This window comes from Pyxicephalus adspersus, chromosome 3 (genome assembly GCF_032062135.1).
Source record: "Pyxicephalus adspersus chromosome 3, UCB_Pads_2.0, whole genome shotgun sequence".
Lineage (NCBI taxonomy): Eukaryota > Metazoa > Chordata > Amphibia > Anura > Pyxicephalidae > Pyxicephalus > Pyxicephalus adspersus.
Window position 1 is genome coordinate 93,577,659 of NC_092860.1, and position 13,504 is coordinate 93,591,162.

Below are 13,504 nucleotides of genomic sequence, written 5' to 3' on the forward strand. Positions count from 1 at the left end.
TGTGTTGACCAAGTCAATAGGAGCAAAGAATGCCCCAGTATGGCAGTGTCAGTGGAAACAAAGGATGCCCCAGTGTTGGCAGTGTCAATGGAAGGAAAGGATGCCCAAGTGTTGGCAGTGTCAGTGGAAGCAAAGGATGCCCCAGTGTTGGCAGTGTCAGTGGAAACAAAAAATACCTCAGTGTTGGCAGTGTCAGTGGAAAAAAAGGATGCCCTAGTGTTGGCAGTGTCAGTGAAAGCAAAGGATGCCCCAGTGTTGGCAGTGTCAGTGGAAACAAAGAATGCCCCAGTGTTGGCAGTGTCAGTGGAAAAAAAGGATGCACCAGGTGTTGGCAGTGTCAGTGGAAAAAAAGGATGCCCCAGTGTTGGCAATGTCGATGGAAGCAATGGATGCCCCAGTGTTGGCAGTGTCAGTGGAGGCAAAGGATGCCCCAGTGTTGGCAGTGTGGATGGAAGCAAAGGATGCCCCAGTGTTGGCAGTGTGGATGGAAGCAAAAACTGCCCCGGTGTTGGCAGTGTTGATGGAAGCAAAGACTGCCCCAGTGTTGGCAGTGCCAGTGGACGCAAAGATGCCCCATTGTTGGTAGTGTCAGTAAAAAGAAAGCCCCAACTGTTTGGCAGTGTCAGTGGGGAAAAATAGAAGCCTCAGTGTTGGCATTGTAAGTGAAAGCAAAGGATGCCCCAGTGTTTGCAGTGTCAGTGGAAAAAAAGGAAGCCCTAGTGTTGGCAGTGTCCTGCCCTTCTGCTTTGAAGTGCCCTGATTATTATTATTATTTTTATTATTATTAATAAACAGGATTTATATAGCGCCAACATATTACGCAGCACTGTACATTAAATAGGGGTTGCAAATGACAGACGAATACAGACAGTGATACAGGAGGAGGAGAGGACCCTACCCCGAAGAGCTTACAATCTAGTAGGTGGGGGAAGTAACATACAATAGGAGGGAGGATATGTAGTGGTGGGAAGTAGTGACAGTTTCAAAAGACAGAAGAAAATGGGTAGGCAAGTTTGAAAAAATGGGTTTTGAGTGCTTTTTGAAATGAGCGAAAGTAGGAGCAATATGGGTAATAACATATTACATAGTTGATAAAACTATGCAGTCATCATCAAGCTGGGGATTATTTTTTATTAAATAGCCTGCATTGAAGACCTTGTAGCTACTTGCACCTTTACTAGGGCACTAGCAGAACGTGGGTACATGTGAGTTGGAGGGAATGTAGGGAAGGAGAGCAATGGCTAAACTACTATGCAGTTTCTAGTACAAATTCCTATATTCACTTGGGATTTTCAGGTAATGGGTGCTGGAGTGGAGGTGTTTCATCACCTTGAAGAAGCCAGTACAGGGTAGGCCTTGGATGAATAATAATTCTTTCAAAAATCCAATGAGCAGGTGGGTAACATAGAAAGGGAAATGGTATTTCTAAAAAGCATGCAGTTAAGTTAAATCGGCTTTTACTCAAAAATTGTCCTTAGACTACACTAATGACATATGACTATGACATTAGATTGTAAGCCCCTTTGAGGCAGAGTTAGTGATATAATGGACTTTGTAAACCGTTGTGTAATATGTTGGTGCTATATAAATAATGGCTAATAATAATAATTATGTTTTTAATGCCCTACTGTTTAAATGGAGAAGGTAGGGAGTTCACCAATGTAATGACCAATATTAATAATTGTACTCTAAGTAAAACATTTCATGTTTATTTAAATTTTGTTGGGAGTTTCACGTTGTTTGGTTTACAATAGTTTAAGCCATTGTTTTTTCTCCTACCGGTATTTACAAATGGATCTTGTTGGCATCAATAGATCAGCCTTCTAAGGGAGTACTGATGTATCGTGACCTATGTGTGACCTGCAATTCCTGAGGTTTTAGCTTTCTGTGCTCAGTGTTGTCAGGCTTGATATCTCCAGTTGCACTTTTATTAATGAAGTAGGAGTACAGCTGTTATCATTTCAACAAAAAGTACTATTGGCACTTCACTTAGCTCAGTATTGGTGCCAAGTGCCTAATCAGCTACATACCAAGGACTGCCAAGAAAATGACGCTGCCAATATTTAGCAAAGAGGATTAAACTTTACATCTTGACATGTGGGTTGAATTTACTTCTCTCCAACTGCAGATGACTGTCTAGGAGAGCTTCTTCATGTTACCTCCAAAACCTTCTTAAATATGACTGTTCTTTTATGTCTGCCAAGTGCCAATCTGACCCATTTACTTACAGTACAATTGTTTTCTGTAATTTACAATTAATGAAGTTGATATTTATTTTCAGATTTAAATTTGAGTACCCAGATTATTGGCACACTTTCAAACAAGATGTGTGCTTCCAATAGTTGTGAAACATAAAGTGTATATATAGTGTATAATGTATATATAGACTATATATATACATTTTGTATTCTAAAACTGTTTTGCTTTTTTTTTTCCAGGAAGAAATCATTTCTATTTTCTGCATTGTATGCTGCCTTTATATTTGGTGGTCGGCACCTAATGAAACAACGGGAAAAGTTTGAGCTGAGAAAACCGCTTGTTCTATGGTCTCTCAGCCTTGCAGTATTCAGGTAGGGAATGTCACCAAATATATTGCTGAAACCTTTTATGGTTGGCTGAAGGGGGAGGCTATTACTAAGATCCTAGAAAGCCCAGAATACACTTAGACACCATCTTTTAAAAACTTTTAAAATGAATTCCATCTGCTCTGCTTGCCCCCTCCTTTGTTCCAGTAACACTATTCTGTCCCTTATAAGTGAAAAATATTTGAAAAAATATTGCATAAAACAGAGTTGGCTATTGGCATATAAAGAGTTGGCATGCAAATATGAAAAGTTTTTTTTAAACTTGTACAGGATATGAAAATCATGAAGTTTATTGTGAAAAAGCTATTATTGTGAAGTTGATAATTGGTGACACATACATTTCTAACAGGCAAACCTGTGATACAGGCTAATTATACAGCATGTAAGCCCATGCCTCCCCCAAAAGTGAGAAAACAAAGGCTCAGCTCTGTCTTTGCTGATTTATTCACATTTAAGTACCATATGTTCCCATCCTATGTTGGTCCCTTAAAGTGTATGTACCGTATGTACATTATATAATTTAAAGTATGCAGACGCCTGTACAAAATTTTGCATTTATTATTTCCAGTGAAGGATACTGTTAAAACTTCACTCCAGGCAAATGGCTAACTGAACAGATAAATACATTTTTGTGAGCAGTACTACCTTATGATGTGCAACATCAAATATAGGGTCTAGAGGAAAACACTGCTATTAGTTTAAAGTTAGTTTAAAAGTAGAAACCTGTTTTCCAGTAATCGGTAATTGCAAAAAAAAGTTTTTTGCTATTCACTAACTGGCTAAGCAAAAGGCCTAATGAAGAAAATGTTTAAAGAATTTTTTTAAATCTAATTCATTTAGGAGTTTTTATTCTCATTATTTTATCTAACAAAGCAAAGAGTGTGGAGAAATTTAATATTATTACAACAAAGAAAAAGCATATTGTCCCCCCCCCCATTTTTTATGTGTCATGATACGGAGATTGTTGTTGATGTGATTGAATTTACAAAGAACGCTTGTGTGGGAAAACAAAAGGGGGCATTTAAAAAAGGGTGATCTGTCAGGCCGACATAAAAGTGCTGTTATTTTTCGTAAAATAACAGCCCTATTGTGATCATATTGTTCATAAAAGTGACAAACAGCTTACACGACAATACTTTGAGTGATGGCCAATTCATTCATCAGCTGGCAATTCTATGATTTACTGACCCTTTTACTAGTGACAGCAGTTTTATAAAGGCATGATTAGACCTGATTTCTATTTTTAAGACCCTATAGAGATAGTGGTAGTGGTGGTCTTAGTGGGGAAATTAGACGACTATTGGCAGCCTGATTGCCATATTTGAAAAGAGGCAGATGTGGCTTCAATGTATTGAACTGGGCTGTAAATGTTATTTTTAAATTGTGAATTTTAAAAATCTGGTGTGGCTGGTAAAAGTTTTAAATTTCGTCCCATAGACTGTAGCCTGCCTCTTGATTATTATGCTGTATATTATCTGATGCAAAAATTACAGGATGAGAGCCTAGGGAGGGACTGACAAGGGTTAAAATAAAAAGAAATGTAAACTTTAATTTTTTTTCACCCATAGGGTTAGCATATTCCTATCAATATAGAGTCCAAACTCAATAAAATCCTTCCTGTAAATTATTATTTGGTATTTTCAAAGGCTTCTGTCTTCAAACGCCAAGCTGCAAACAACCAGCAGCTGTAGGTATCCAACACTTACAGGTGTGTCCAATACATGTCCCCACCACACGTCACGGTACATCCCACTGGCTCGTATGTTCTGTAGGGATAGCCCATAATTAGTGTGTTCTAAAGAATTTGTTTGGGAATGCTCAGCAACTTTTATGTTTCATCAAGTAGTGTATGAAATAATTATTATGACATTTCTTCACTGTATAAAAGACCTTTTAGATGTTAATAAAGGTTTATATTTTCATAGAGAAGCCTAAGCATTTTGTTCAGTAATGATGATAAATTTGCATCATTGGTGCAGTAACATTTAATTTTTTTTTTATAAATGTTTGTTTTTACTTTTTCAGTATATTTGGTGCTGTCCGGACTGGTGCTTATATGCTATATATTTTGATGACCAAAGGCCTCAAGCAGTCAGTCTGTGACCAGAGCTTTTATTATGGACCAGTCAGCAAATTCTGGGCATATGCATTTGTGCTCAGCAAAGCACCGGAGCTTGGTAAGTACCTTTCATCCTGAAATGAAAAGAATCTGTTTGCTTTGAATTGCTGAAAACAGGTTTTTAATTTAACAGTAGATTGGTCCAGGAGACTGGCTGTATTGAATATTTTTATTTTCTGTATGCTTTGAAAGGCTTATATGCAAGCTGCTGTCAGAGAAAAAAAACAATATACTGTACAAAATGTTCTGCTGTAAAAATGAATGTGTTGTCAGAAAGCTTGAAACAACTTTCCAGTGTGCATCCGTAATGGGCTATACAAGACAGTCTCCGACTTGGTAAAGTGTACTTAAGTGTAATTCTTGCTTTACCTAGGACTTTTTTACGTGTTTTTTTTTTTTTGACATTTTTAATTTACTACAGTAAAAAAGTGCAGATACAAAGTTCAGCCATGCACAATCTGCATTGTATAGGTAATACAATGGAGTCTGGTAGCTATGGGCTACCCTACAATGTTTTGTTTCTTATACACATCAGGATATGTGCATGATGCATCTCTCCACCAGGGCTGAGGTAGTATGATGGGAGATATGCATAGTACATATTAATGTTGAGTGGGAAATGTTAGATCCCTGATCCCCTAGGGGGGAAGGTGGGGGATTTAGGATGTGTGTGGCAAAAGTGGTAATATAGATTTTTAAATTAAATTGGTCTCCATTGTGACACCAATGGTGTCAGTGACTGCAATAATAACTGCCATGATTGATGAGGGTAATTGCAATAATGAGCCCCAGGATTGCACTGGTGATCACAATAACTGCCAGCATTGATGTCATTGGCACCTGCACCTCAGTCATTTAGCCCACCTACTGCCCTGCCATCGTCTGTGGCTTCTTACTCACAATGTTACTTGTAATACTTCAGCTACCAATGATCAGCCAGTTCCTCCAGATTTGATAACCTTAAAGTGGTCCCCTGGTTGTTACCAGCTGCCATCATGGAAGTACAAAGTTCAGTTAGTTCAATCAAATTTTTAGTCTGGAATGGCCATTATTGTATCCGATGCCTAGTTCCACCAGCCCATCATCAGTGTGCGTACAGAAAAAGAAAATCAACCCCAGTTTGGTTAACAATTTAAGATTACAATATTATTATATTAAAGAGTCTGTAGCACCACTGTCCCCAGCATTGATCTCAAGTTCCTTCAGCCCGTTCTTCTTTCACCAATGAAACCTCAGATTATGAAGCTGGGGATGTGAAACATGGGGTACTGACATGACTGCCGTGTCTTTTCTATTCAGAAAATAGACGGTAATTTAAGGACATGATTCTGAGTAATATAATGGGTGACATAGCAGTTGCTTTGACAGCTACAAAATATAACTAGGTTATTATAACAATGTCACAGTGAATTTATCATACAATGTAATTCATAAATGAACAGTATAATACATGTATTAAATTGTAATAAGTAGTATTTTCAAAAAACTTGCACTCACTGAAATGTTTGAGTTGATTAATACGTTGTATTCGTGAGACAATGTAGAATGTCTTTTAAGGTTCTTTTCAATAGGAACAAAAACCAAACAAAATTATAGCTGTAGTTTTATGCTGTCAGACCTGTTTAATAATAATGGGGCTGTTAGTGTAAAGCAGAGTTGTGGTGTCAGAGTTAGAGTCAAAAGCAGTTCTTGGGTACCTTAGCCAAATTTAATGTACAACGCTGCGTAATATGTTGGCGCTATATAAATCCTGTTTAATAATAATAATAATATATAAAGATTTCTCCTCACCTCCTTTACTGGTAACAACTCAAATATTTTGGATTTCTTATTATTTTTAGCACAGGCGATATTGTTCACCAGAATGTAAAGGTGAATCCTTCCAGCAAGGAAATTATAATACTTCCACATTCTGTATAAAACTACATAAAATAAAATGGTCGTATTGGGCTTGAAGCAATTTGCTCTTATTGACCAGTCTACCATCCTTGGTATTGAGCATTATTGCAAGTTTTCAGTCACTGGGTCCAGTCTCAGGCATCTGGGTGTTGCTTACATAGGAGTGTGGAATGTAATTGTAGTGGGGAGATGTGAAAGTAGAGAGTGGAAAGTACATTACGATTATCAGTATATTGTGGAGCATTATGTGCTACATGTGTATAGCAAATATTCACGGAAAACTGTGGCAGATAATTTATATTTTGTACAAAAAGTGATGAAAGACACCAATGATGGGTATATTTTAACATTAATTTATTTTATATTTGGATATAGGAGTAGCTAGCAGACAGCAAGTAGGATGACATTATGCTCTATTTAAAATGCTAAATAGAATAAGCATACTGTTCATAAAGGGCCTGCTATTTTTCTTTTTTGAGCTTAATGAAATGTAAAACTTACTGTTACATGGCTCACCTTAGGCTGGTGTTAGGCAGAATTCAGACCAGTGTTTTTATAGTGCTACTGCTGCATTTTGTCATATTTGCGCTTACCGAAATATGACAATCATTAATTAAAACAAATGTTTTTTTTTATTATTACTATAGGCAGTTGCTTGTGGTCTCCATTTATTCTCCTTGTACTGCTTTTGCAAGCATTTTTTTCTTTTCAGCTGTTTCAGGAGGAATAGAAGTAGGGGGAAAAGTGATACATAAAAATTTTGCAACTGTTGATAAAGTGCCTATATACTACCCATTTGTGTAACACAGATATTTGGTAATAAACGTTTCTAGTTTACGTTTAAAAACACATATTGCTAAACATGTAAACCTGGCACCAGGGATGGGATTTCTTTATAAAATGCAGTTTTATGCAGTAAAATAATGTGTTTAATTTTTAGGAAGATGAACCACTGCGACTTGTAGATGTGCATAAGCTAGCAGGCACTAAAGGCTGATCCTGTTACCAAGAAACAAAGTGTAGACTGATATATTATATAGCTGTACAAGGTTCTGGTATTGCTGAAGTGGCTGGTCTTTGAATCCTCACTGACATGTTTGAACAAAATGTTTTGACATTTTGGGGCCATTAAAAATAAATGGACCTTGAAGGTTCTCCACCAAGGAATGTTTTGGTGAATGTCAAATTTGCTGCTTTATAAATAGACCCTGTAGAGTCTGAACAGATTTCCACCATATACTGTATATATCTGTATGTGTGTATTACAATTGTCAGTGCAAGAAAATTATGACCTCTAGTGTAAATTTGCGCATCTGCCCAATTTCCTGGGTATGCCCTTTAATCTAATATTGAGAGACTTCTCCTGGATTCACAGAAAAAATTATGTTTTAGAACTATAAATATACATGTGGGTTAGAATAAGTAGTAACACAAATTAGATATTCTCAATTCTACACATTATAATCGTTAGAGATATAAGGCCCCCAAATGCACATTTTTTCCTAAAATTATTTGTTCTAATGTTTTATAGTTAAACAAAAGTAGCAGGTAGAGTTCTTCTTTAGTGACCTTTTACCAGGTCACTGGGCTCTGACATCTTACTCCAGCATCCTTGACACAATCCCTATTGATTGGTTTCAGTGTTGACAGTGAATGTACATTACCAATGTATGTGCTCTGTAAAGTTCTATGGTTTTATCCTCATATGCTTCACCGTTATTGATTACCTTGATAATGAATCGGATATTTGTAGTGAGAATTTACTCCTACAAGCATGCCTCTACCTATGTTTGAAATGTCCTGAGTATACATTGAATGAATTACACAATTGTTAAGGTGTCTGGGTGATGGTGAGTGCCTGAAATGCCAAATCTGTAGTAATGAAGGTTTAGAGGTGACATTATTTCCGTCATAATGCTGACAAGTCCTTGTCTGTTCTTTTTATAAGCTGTAAATGACTTACAGTAATCTCGGCTTAAACCATAAACTGACATGCAACCACCCCGGATAAGTTTATTTAGTACAATGTCACAGTTGAATACAACAATACTGCTTCATATTTTAATGTCTGCAGTACTCATTTTTTCCAAATAATTTATCCTAAAGTATAAACATTATTATGAACACTAAGAGCTATATAACCCCAGTTCTAATTTATTTGCTGCAAGCATGGTTCTTGAATCATATGCTACTTTTTAATGGCTGTATAGATATTTAACATTTGTTATACATTTAATAAAGATCTTTAATTCTCTTGCTAAATTGTGCCTTTTTGTAAAATCAAATATGCTAGAAATAGGCCTATTTTTTCATGTACTACCCATCTTGTTTATATTTCATTCAAATACGGTAGCTTAATAAAAATGGTGAATATATATTTTTACTAATATAGAAAGCCTGACAAATGTACTGTCAGATTGAAAGTTAACTTGGCACTGTTCAGCTGAGTGTGGCGCACATATGTTCCACCTTATAGTATCTGTCAGCTCTCATTGGGCAAACGACTGTTAATTTAATATTAAAATTTTGTAAATGCCAAAAGCTTCCACAATGCTTTTTTTATATTATTTTTTCAGTATGCGTGTCCTCCATTACATTTATTTCTAAAACGGAAATCAAACAATAAGAAGGGGGAAGAGACACGAAGCAGCTTTTATATATATATATATATATATATATATATATATATATATATATATATATATTAGTGCCTATGTAATACATTAAAAGCAGAAATAGTTGAATTGTTGTTTATGACCTAACATTTTTTATGCTGCTTAACATGTCTTGTAATTTACTGCCTTACTGCACGGCTAAGACTAATCTATTTTCGAAATTAGTCTTGCAACTTCCTGTGTGAATTGTCCTTCTTCAGGCCCGTCTTGGACAATAAATCATCTCTTTTAGCTGTGTGCAGTGAGCAGTCAGGTGATTTAGGAAGACATACAGCTGGTGGAGTCATCATCATTTTAGTGTAGTTTACACGCACACCATTGGGATCTATGGGCCCACCTAACATATGACATGCAACATCTAGAGGAACTCAACTCCAAATAATCTAAGGTCCTGGGGAAGTCTTGAATAAAAAATTTTGCATTTGCAATTGCTTCTCTATAACCACAATAACCTAGCTTTGTCATGGGGCACCAGTGTTGCCTTTGCACGATTGCTCAATGACACTAGCTATACATTGGTGCCCTCTGTCAACACAACTAATTTTGCTTTTTTATATCTGTGTTTCTCATTCATTTTAGCCAATTGGCTAGTAACTTTTAGTTTTGTCTGTCTCATTTGCTCCTAATAAGTGAATGATTGACCTTTTGTTATATAAAGGAAAAATCTAAACCATATTATATAATTAAGTTGTGTGTGTGTGTATATAGTTCAGACATTCCCAACCTCCAAAGGATTCACTGTCTTTTGGTAATTACATAGTAGACATAAGCCCCTTGTGTACATCATTTCTCTTATCCAGTGTGGTAAAATCTGTTAGCCAGGTATCAACTTGTCCAGCAGTACTGAATAGAAAGCAATGGAAGGACACTAAAGCCACCACTAGAGATATAATGTCACTGTAACCGAGTTGGACATGTGTTTATGTCTAATATGAAATTCTAACATGTTATTGCCGTTCTTCTTTTGCAGGAGACACCATTTTTATTATCCTTAGGAAACAGAAACTAATCTTTCTTCACTGGTACCACCACATAACAGTATTGCTCTATTCATGGTATTCATACAAGGACATGGTGGCTGGCGGTGGGTGGTTTATGACCATGAACTATGGAGTCCACGCGGTTATGTATTCTTACTATGCCATGCGAGCTGCTGGCTTTAGAGTGTCCAGAAAGTTTGCCATGATGATTACATTATCCCAGATCACTCAGATGCTCATTGGGTGTGTGGTGAATTACCTGGTCTTCTCTTGGATGCAACAAGGACAGTGTCCATCCCACGTGCAAAATATTGTGTGGTCCTCCATCATGTACCTCAGCTACTTTGTGCTCTTCTGCCGATTCTTCTTTGAAGCCTATCTCACCAAAACAAGGAAAGCTGCCAAGGCTGACTAATGGTGAAATCTAATGCCAAGTCATAGCTCAGGGTCATCAAATATTAAGTGAAGATGAATACAAACAACATGGAATTAGGAGTGAGCAAATATTTTAAAGGCACAAAGAAAACCATATTTCAAGCACTTAGATCCTAGAGACAAATAAAGTGAATTTGTAATAGTTTTATTTAATTATTGTCTTAAAAACGTGAAGCTGATCAGTGCGCTGCACACTCCAAGTATGTTGAGGAAACAGACACTGAGGGAAAAAACTGGTCTGTAACATCAGGCCAGTTTAACAAGTCCTTTGGGAGAAAGGCTATTGCTTTGTTTTTCAGTACAAACTCTGGTGTTTTACTACTGCCCATAATCTGTTACCGGCCTTCCAGGGGATGTCTATTTCAAGAATGAAACAACATGTACAAAGAAATAGAAAACTATTCTTCTGGCTAAGAGTTATAATGTGTTCAAAGTTTTGAAAAAGTGTAACATGGATTTTACCACCTAGGATGCTTTCTTAAGGTGTACAGGTGTGGTTCCTATCAATATGCAAAATTAACCATCTACCCAAGCTGGTTACTACAGTATTAATTCTAGACTGTAATAGTTTAACATATCTCTTTATCTGGTGTGTCTCACAGTGGACTCGTGTATATGGACTATACGCATATCAAAGCCTCATCACCTTGCCAGGAACTACCTGCTAGAAGGAATGGAAAGAGGACAAGTTTTGAAAAAGTTATCTGAATGTTTCACTCCAACCCCATGACAAAAGCCTGGTTTATAGAATGCCAACTAGTTCTTGTTTTCTATTGTATGTGAACCGTTTCCTTTTCTGACTACTATTGCAGGGCTGTGTGTGTGAGTTCGGTAACACTGTGCTTATGTATTTGCTTCTGAAGCAGTACAGCGTTGATTAAAGTGCCCTCTTCTGGTCCACACAGAAAATATAACACACCAGATCTTTACTATTTCTTTTTCATTGAATTTAAGAAGAATAACAATTCCTCTAAAAATCTCCCATATTCCAAGGGACTTGTCTTACCTTCACTCTCTTGTATTTTTCTATGTCTCGTGTGCATTGAAGACAGGTTAAAAAAAATGCCAAGGGTACCTGCTGTACCTGGGTCTGAAATCAAACTCATGTTGTTTCAAGCCATATTCTTCAGAAACTCATAGAGTGTTTTTGTCTGTTATAACCAAGTCTGGAGAAGCCAAATACATGTACAATTTCCTAGTATTTCAAGGAAGCACTTATTGTAACTTGATGTTAAATGTTTTAATGTAGTCTTCTTATTGTATTAGTTAGCTAGATTAATATATTAGCAGATTAGAGAAGAAGGGTTAGAGGCTGCTGTCATGCGTCAGAGTACAGTTAAGACATACTGTAAATGCAACCCCGTAGGAACTTGCAGTCATCATTGTACAACCCTGTGGTATATAGGAGCACATTTCCTAGCTACTTAAAAGTAAAATAGTTTCTTTCATTTATGGAAGAAGTACAACACAAGGGATTTTTTTTTTAGCTTTAAATGGTGCTGCCATCCATGCTGCTTTTTTTTTTTAATTAGTTTTCCTGATCTAGTAATGGCAGAGGCTACTTAGCGTCTCAGTTATGGGAAATAAAAAAAGGACATGTAATGTTATGATGCATTTTGTCTGAATTATCAGAATAAAATGAGAAGATCTTGCAATTCACTATTGTAACAAACAATAAAGTTTACATTTATGTTAAAGTACTGGAAGTATTCATTACTGGGGACTGCAAAAATTGAAAGAAGCTTGTGCAGGTGCCTTCTTTTCTTTTCTTTACTTTCTACTACTGCAGATTCATTTAATTCTTTTGCAAAAGTCTTCCCAGTTGCCAGTGAGAACTAAGGGCTCCCAAAACAAAACATGAGGTTAAAAGCAAGGACAAGACCTGGGTATACTTCTTTATGCAGACCTTTAATACAGGACGGTTATTACAGCGTGCACATTGCCTTATATACACAGTTTTAGTCTTTGCTCCCTCTAAACAGGTTTCCAATTTTAAACACCCGTACATTTCTTGTCCTTTTCATGTTAAAGCTGGTCGCATTCGCATGTTACTGAACCAGAAGGTACAAATGATTGTTTGGACTACTGGTGCCCAGGTTAAAACCTGTGGGATGCATGCACATAGTTTGTCAACTATTGTGTGTCTTCCAGGGCCCCTGTACACTGTACTGTTGTCTTTTTGTTTTAATCCAGCAATGTTCTTAGGATTTCCTGCCATGTCCTGTCATTATGTTAGTTTCAGGCTTTATGTTTAATATACATGCAAACATTTTTACGTTCATGTAAGCCTGTAATGCAACCCTACATAAATAAGGCCCAAAAAATTCTGGTGGTAGCAAGGGCTGCTTTCCTAAATAGTGGTATATGTTGGATTCATGCATGGTCACTATTTTAAATAGCCCGCCTCAGTTTTTTTCTACGTTTTGTTTGTGTATTTGCCAGGCACACAGGAAATACACAGATCAAGGAAACATAAATACTTGTGAAAGGATCTGTATTTCTCCCTATGCAATTCTGCCAGCTCTTCCACATCACACAGACCTAGCTAGAGAGGAGACATGATATGTCTTTGCTCTAGCTCAGTATAGGTCTCCCACCCACCCCCAACCTGAGAATGGACAGTAACAGAAGAAGCAGCAACTTGATGAGCCTACCTCTCTGTGACCTCCTCCTATCAACTTACTCCTTGTACTGCTTCTCCACTACTTAGTATAAGGTATGCTGTACAGAGACTACAAGAGGCTCATACCAAAACAAATGAAAGTACTTACACTATTTGCATTAACAAAAAAAAATTAGGAAACCGAAACC

General features: G+C 36.8%; 1 protein-coding gene across 1 annotated transcript in view; it reads left to right on the plus strand.

Moving 5' to 3' along the window:
* ELOVL6 (ELOVL fatty acid elongase 6) overlaps positions 1-12,390 on the plus strand; it is a 35,430-nt gene extending 23,040 nt beyond the window's left edge. Inside the window, exons 2-4 of the mRNA XM_072405705.1 lie at positions 2,439-2,570; positions 4,611-4,762; positions 10,249-12,390. Of these exons, the coding sequence (XP_072261806.1) occupies positions 2,439-2,570; positions 4,611-4,762; positions 10,249-10,673 (709 nt within the window). The 3' untranslated portion in view covers positions 10,674-12,390. The remainder of the gene's footprint in view (positions 1-2,438; positions 2,571-4,610; positions 4,763-10,248) is intronic.
* The last annotated feature ends 1,114 nt before the right edge of the window (positions 12,391-13,504 follow it).